General features: G+C 40.4%; 2 protein-coding genes across 2 annotated transcripts in view; one reads left to right on the plus strand and one right to left on the minus strand.

Moving 5' to 3' along the window:
* Positions 1-3,608, plus strand: part of LOC119597931 (CCR4-NOT transcription complex subunit 9-like) — a 10,961-nt gene extending 7,353 nt beyond the window's left edge. Inside the window, exons 6-7 of the mRNA XM_037947599.1 lie at positions 104-231; positions 918-3,608. Of these exons, the coding sequence (XP_037803527.1) occupies positions 104-231; positions 918-1,092 (303 nt within the window). The 3' untranslated portion in view covers positions 1,093-3,608. The remainder of the gene's footprint in view (positions 1-103; positions 232-917) is intronic.
* A 3,593-nt stretch (positions 3,609-7,201) lies between these two features.
* LOC119597766 (protein singles bar-like) overlaps positions 7,202-7,500 on the minus strand; it is a 10,080-nt gene continuing 9,781 nt past the window's right edge. The window contains exon 5 of the mRNA XM_037947392.1: positions 7,202-7,384. Coding sequence (XP_037803320.1) covers positions 7,307-7,384 — 78 coding nt within the window. The 3' untranslated portion in view covers positions 7,202-7,306. The remainder of the gene's footprint in view (positions 7,385-7,500) is intronic.

Genomic DNA, 7,500 nt, shown 5'->3' on the forward strand with positions numbered 1-7,500 from the left:
GGGATTTATAGATTACATAACGTTAAAAATATCGCTGTGATTGTTAACTAAAATTAATGAATACTCTCTGACTTCATTGTTTCTCTTTTTTTGCAAATTGCAGACCTATGAGAGATTCTCTCATGTTGCAATGATCTTGGGCAAAATGGTCATTGCTTTGGCAAAGGAACAATCTGCTCGTCTTCTGAAACATGTGATCCGTTGCTATTTAAGACTCTCGGATAATCCAAGGTAAGATTTTGTTTAATTTTCTTTCTTTCACATATATTCATACAGGGGGTGCTATGGTACAGTGGTGTAATGGATGCAGATATGGTCTGTTAGGGTCTCCAAGTGTGGTTGAATCATACTGTGATCCAAGGTTAGGAAGGCTATCCACTTAGGGTAACAGCATCTACCTGCCACATATAAGTCCTTCAAAGGAGGGCACCATTTGACTTGAAATCAATTACCATGTGTACATGTACATATACTTACATGCCCACATATTTGGCTGGGAGATACTTGTATTTGTATGTAAACATAGTTGTATACCATTTCTTCAAAGAGAATAGGTAGATATCTAATTTACTTTTAGCTTATTATATACTTTTCTTTCTCAATGTTTTAACTCTCCTCAGAGTCGTTTAACTTCACTTGATATTTATTTGAGTTTTATAATTTGTGCACAGTCATTTACATCACAATATTCATATTATCTTTTGGGATTCATCCAAACCCAATGCTGATGGGTGATTTTCTGATACGCAAGCCCTCTCTCCCACTTTGTGGCTTGGCCCTGCTGCCGGGGGCTCATGTTGTCACCCTAGTGTTTGTGGCATGACCATACATGCCCCCGGAAAACGGGATTGGTGCACCATGGCATGTATACGCTTATCAGATGAGATGAAATATAATTAGAATTTATAAACTTTCAGAGCCAGAGAAGCTTTACGACAGTGCCTGCCAGACCAGTTGAAGGACCAGACCTTTGGTGCCTGCTTAAAGGACGACAAGTCGACCAAGCATTGGCTCCAGCAGCTCTTGGCAAATCTGGAATCTACTGCTGCTGCAGATCATCGAATTACGCTTCCGCCTCTTGCTGCCCAGTGATGCTGTTTGGAAGAAGAGAAAATGGGGTTTCTAGGAAGCAACATCTCAGGGAGTGTGGGTCCCACAGTGTAAGTCGGCACACAATGTAGTTTCTTCTGGTTCAAAGAAAGCAGCGTCGTACTGCGTGTGGTCTTTGTGTGGAATGTCAATCGCCAGGAATAACTGTCGCAAACTATATTCCACAGCCCACACTCCAAGAGACATACCTTCCTGTCACCAAAATGTGGCTCTGTGTCGTGTGAATCTTCCAACTACAGCACGTGTGTTTGTATGTGTGTCAAGGCTGCTTATGTGGTGGTTATGATTAGATGAATATTTTTGGAGGCATCATTTTCTAATGCCTCTCATAACCTGGACTGAGATGGCAGCATGTCGTGATATTATGAACTGTGCTTGGCGTAAACTAAGCATTGTTAATAGACATTGTGCTTGCGAACTTAGCCAAAAGCAATTTTGATTTTGCAAGGCTCATAAACATGTGATTTTTCATTTGCTAGGCTGTTGAATAAGTTGATGAAGAACACTAGCTTTGCAAAGCAGAGGCTGTACTTACCAAACGTGGGTAGTCACTTTACCATTGTGTAATAAGAATGTACAATGGAGGTTATAATTATTACTGGGTCAAGCCAGGAGCCAGTTATGGGTTATTTGTTTTCCTCCATGAGGTAGACATGTAAGATAGAGGGGTCTCAAAAGTAAAAGGGAAGGCTTAAGAGTTGTATTCAGGTGGTAATCAAACCCAGTTACAGATACTGAAACACAATGTTTTGATGCTCTCGGTAATTCTACTTTCACTATTCAACTCCGGATAAGATATGCCAAATCAAGTGAATTTTAAGGTGTTTGCTTAATCAAGTGACTGAAAAGCTTGACAGGTGTGCATGAAAGGTGTGTCGTTAAGAGCATCGTCGCACAAGACAGCGGTGTGCTCACATGCTTAACTGGTTTGGAAACCTCCCCTGGATGTGGCCTTAAAGAATAATCTTCCTTATTTGTACCTGCCAACTGAAGCCAAATTTTTGGGCTTTATGTAGTCACCTGACACTTGCTTTGATTGCTGTGCTGGTGGAGAAGATGCTCGACCAATGTGTAACTTTTTCACTCTTCGAAACTTGGGGAAGCAATTGACACGGTGCCTGGCAATGATCAATCAGGAGATTAGCAGTATAGTTTTTACAGCGGAATTTGTTGTGCATTTAATAATTTTTTGGAAATGGGCGAGATAGCTTTGGGATATGAACTTGTACTTTTAAACAGAGGAACTTCTGATAGACTTCACAGTTTAGCAAGTATTAAAAGAGAACAGACAAAAGAATTAATATATGGAGGAACTGTGAAAAAGATAGTTAGGTAGTTTGCCTTTATAACTGGAAAGATGTCTTCATTTTAGCCACCTCTGGAAATTTGGTATTATATCGAAAATAACCAAAACAGGGTAAGTGTCACATGCCAAGTCAAAACTGAGAATAAAATGAAACTACAGTGTTGAGAAAGGACTTTTATATTACGTAGAGTTGTACAGTCCATATTTAGAAAGTAGTTTTCTGTGATTACATAGAGAAAGGTAAAACTATTTTTCAGTGTGTACATATTTCATTAGTTAGATTCAGAGATTTACTCTGCAGAGGCAATAGTGAGGAGTACTAGTCTCACGTTTCCGTCAGATGCTTTGAGAAAAAATCAGCAGGGAACTTGGGTAATACTAGGAAGTGTTACTCAGATTTTGAGTTTTATGACTATTATGTAAAATTCAGATGGTATGGTAATAGAGGACCAGTTGCAAGGGATATAGTATGCAGGTATTAAGGTTATTAAAGGTAATGACAGTTGTCACAGTTAAATTCTTCATAGCATGTGAAACTTCCATGAATATTTGACTTTTTTCCAAGCAGTTTTTATGTTTTGGGGAATAGTTGGACGATCATATTTGGGTATCATGATGAGGAAAGTATTGTTTCAAGTCTGTGATTCATGGTTGTTTTGTCACTGCAGTGTTTTACATTTGTTTCCCAATACTTTTTTTTTAGATGAATAAAGTTCTTTTGTATTTTGAGAGAAATCTTATAGTAAACTGTTCAAATAAAAAATACAATACGATTACTAAGGCCTGTTAATTCTGTACGAGTTTATCAATATTATTCAAGTGTTCTTATTAACATATTGATAGGATAAGAACTAGGATATTATTCTAAATTCTCACTCGATTGTTCCTCGATGTCTTGTACACCACCATTAACCATTTCACCCACATTTCTCCACAAGTTGGAACTGTAGAAATGTGCATGCATTAAAGAAAGTGAACCAGAGTTGAGAATTATATTTTGAATTGTACAACTAAGAATTGGAGAATGTTGGATTAATGTTACTGTGTTAAGTGCATTAAGATTAAAAGATTGGGGTAATTAATCTCATGTCGTCAAAATTTCAGCTGCTCGGTGTTGTGTTGTTTCACTGTTCACAAGGATGATCTTCCAAGTCAGTTTCAGAAATGAAGTGTTCTCAGTTGAGTGGATTGAGGGCGTCTTTTATTAACCTTTGAATTGAATTGTGAAGTGAAACTATATATAATTTCTTTGTTTTATTATTAAATATATGTGTGTGTGCGTGCGTTCGTGCGTGCGTGCGTGCGTGCGTGCGTGCGTGCGTGCGTGCGTGCGTGCGTGCGTGCGTGCGTGCGTGCGTGTGTGTGTGTGTGTGTGTGTGTGTGGTGCGTGCGTGCGTGTGTGTGTGTGTGTGTGTGTGTGTGTGTGTTTGGGGATATGTACAATATCTTTGTTTTAGTATTTAAAGAGAGAGAGAGAAAATTGTGCAAGTGAGATATTTCTTAGTAAATTTAATAATTTGTTTCTGTAAGGATAGCCAAGAAATTACAAAGGTTGTTGTTTCTTTTTTTTTCTCTCTCTCTCATGCCTTCAGAAAATATTTTATTGCCATAGACCATATGTCAATAGTATGATAACCCTCCCAATTCCTTGCCCATTGTCATGGGGGGGGGCTTAGGAGAGAAGGACTGAGACCCAATGCTGGGGATCTTCCCTGCCTTGGGGTCTCAGCCCTCGACTCAACTAATTTTGCACGGTCTTTTCTCCTTCCTTCTTTTCATTTCTGTCTCTTCTCCAACCCCTTCTATTATCTATTTCCTAGGTTATGAGAGCCATCTCGTAGGGATGAGAGGCTTGAGTTTTTACCAGTCTTGAATGGCCTGGGGGAGCCATGGGCATGGTCTTCCCCTGTTTAGTTGCCCTTACCCCTGAAGGGGACCCGGAGGGGTGGACTGTCTTTCTCCCCAACATACTCAAGCCTTACCATGGCCAGTAATGAAGAACTTTATACCCTTATTAGAAGCAATGAGGCTTGCCCCTTCATCAAATAGCCGCACTGATTCAAATTCTCCCAGCTCCCTGACCTCAGGCTCTCCTTTGACCACGACTCTGAACACTGCTACTACTACTCCCTCCTCAATGCTTACTATCACATCATCCACCCAGGTCAACACTCCAGGAGATATTCCTATTCTCCCAATATTCTCAATTTCATCCCCTCTACCCCCACAACCTTCTTCATCACCTACTCCAGCCTCCCTTATCACTACTCTACAATGTTATTGTCCACCTCTTTGCAATAATACTTCTCTGTACACTATACCCTCTTCCACACATTCCCGTTCTTCTGCTACCCCCCCCCTCTCTTAAATGCAATTTTTTGTGATCCCTCCCACTTACCGCTCCTTACTCTGACAACACTTCTCTTCCAGCAATGTCTCCGAAAACAAGTGGGCAAAGTTTCTTTCTGCAGCTCGTCAGTTACATCCGGAACCCAATCTAAAGTATTATCAACCCTGGCCACCCCAGTCCCTTGCTCGTTGTTGTTGTGGGGGATAATTAGACGGAGACTGAGGCCCAGTGATCAGCCCAGGGCTGATCCCCTAGGATCAGCCCTGCCTTGAACCTCAGCCCTCACTTCAACTAATTTTGTATGTTTTTTTCTTTTCTTCTCTTCTTCTTCCTCTTCCTCTTCTTCTGTCCACATATCCTAATCGTTGACTCAGTTTTACCATTTTTGCCACAATACTTTATCATAGTGCTGTATGACCTTTGATGTCAAGCACATTTAATTGTTTTAATCTTTAACCATTATCAACCCTGACAGGCTTCATTGGCGAACCTTTCCAGCCAAGCCTCATACCTCCCTCAATACTTGCACCGGAAATGTCTCCATCTCCCCAACAATCTGCCCTGTCTGCGACAAAAATTAGTCAGATTGTGGAGAAGGTTTACTTGCCTGCCTCATAGACTGTGATGCAGTATCAGTACAATGCTACACCATTCCCCCTAGAGGCTGTTGAAAGAACCCTACCAACATTGCCAAGATTACTTTCCATAGAAAGGACTATCCCTTTAATATTTACCCCTGTCCGACCATATTCCCCCCCCCTGCCAAACACTACCATTCCACAAGCGATATCCTCTATGTCCACTAACTGTTCTGCACAGTCACACTTCTGTGCCAAAAGTGGCGGCTCCCATAATGTATTTTATAGGGGCTGCCCTACCTACAAGTTTGAGTCTTAGGTGGCAACTCTCAGATTCAGACTTGGCCTCACTCAACACAAAGCCAGACAGGAATCCTGGCTTCTTGGTTTCTCTCTCACAATTTACTCCAATAATTGCTGTGCCCCTCCCCTTTCCTCCTAAGATGTTTCTACATCTCCTCCAGCATCTCTCCCTGATCCCACTTCTACCCCCTCCCTCTCCCAGCCAAGTGCTTTTACCATTCTAAGTCTTTTGTCTTCCCAATCTTCTCCACTCTTCCAGACCCTCTAATCATTATTTCCCCGTCACTTAACCTTTTTCCTCCTCGCCCAACTCATCGCTAAGACAAGCTAAACGCTCCATCCCATCTTCTACCCCATCCTCTCCATCGGCCTTTTCCTCCACCCTTCAAACATCTATTCTCTCCCTATAAGAAAACTTTTTTCTCAGACCTCCCCAACCGACTCCACTGCAGAAACTCTCGAAGACATATAAAACTATCCAATCATTACCCAAGATAACGTGCCTACACCTCATCCTTCCTCCAATCTCTCTGCTCCCATTCCTTCTACACTCAAAGTAAATGCCGATATCCAGCCTTCTCCTACTCATGTCCAGCACATATATTTCGCTTTGTAACCATTGATGCAGCACCAAATTTGATTTTATGAGCTATCCGATGCTGGAATAAGCTTTAACATATAACCAGTTGATTTTTGAAAACCAGGAAAAAATAGCCGGCCGCAAAGGCACTGCAAACCGTCACAAAGAGGATTCGGATGCAATTTTGCCCCATGTTTATCTGATACTATAGACATGGCAGCAAAGGTTTACCAAATATTGCTACAGTTACCAGTGTCGTCTTTGAGCCGAGTCACCAGTTGTTAACATTTTGCCTATGTTGACAAGAGTGCAACAGTTATTATGTGAGTGAAGAAAGAAGTTATTTGTTCTCTTTCTCTCTCTCTCTCTCTCTCTCTCTCTCTCTCTCTCTCTCTCTCTCTCTCTCTCTCTCTCTCTCTCTCTCTCTCTCTCTCTCTCTCTCTCTCTCTCTCTCCCGTGTATAGGTGTGTGTGTGGCTATTTTCAAATTTCCTCTTATTATTATGTTTTCTTGCTTCATCCTTCCTTAGCTTTTCTTTGATTTTTGCATGTCTGATTTCCTTTTTTTCCGGTGTGCCTTACACAGGGCCGTTGTTTCCTTTGAGAGAGAAGCTACATTTAGTAGAAATATTAAGGGATTCTTCATAATCATGGGAAAAGTTTAATCAGAGGAAAAATAAATAGAAAACATCATTAGAACTTAAAATTTATGAAAAAAGTAAGCAAAGGAGACACGAAAAACGTTATGATTTTCGTGTCAAGAAGTTGCAATTTTCGTATAAAAGTAAAAAAAAAAAAAAATAAAAAAAAAATCTTGTTGAGTGAAAAAAACGTTAGAATTTTCCTATTTGAGCAAAAAAAAGTTACACGTTTAAGTAAAACGTATTGAATAGGCCCTATTGAGTAAAACAAAAAGAAAAGAAAAGTTACGGTTTCCCTACCAAAAAAAAAGTGTCAATTTTCGTATTGAGTAAAAAAAAAAAAAAAAAAAACGTTAGAACTTCCTTGTTGAGTAAAAAAGAAAAAGTGTTCGAACTCCCGTGCTGCGTCGCCGTGGTGCCTGCAACGCCCTCGTCCAGATCACGGCCTGCCTTTCAGATTCCTGTAGGAGAGCCAAGCATCGATCCCGTGGATGATGCCGAGAACAAGACCCAAAACCTGGAAATTAAAATTAAGAATAGATATAATGAGAGAAAACCGCAATATCGAATTATATAAAAATCACCTTCAATCACATTTCAGTTCAATATTATAATACCCTTTTTCGTTTCATA

This window comes from Penaeus monodon, chromosome 40, assembly GCF_015228065.2.
Source record: "Penaeus monodon isolate SGIC_2016 chromosome 40, NSTDA_Pmon_1, whole genome shotgun sequence".
In the NCBI taxonomy this organism is placed as follows: Eukaryota; Metazoa; Arthropoda; class Malacostraca; order Decapoda; family Penaeidae; genus Penaeus; species Penaeus monodon.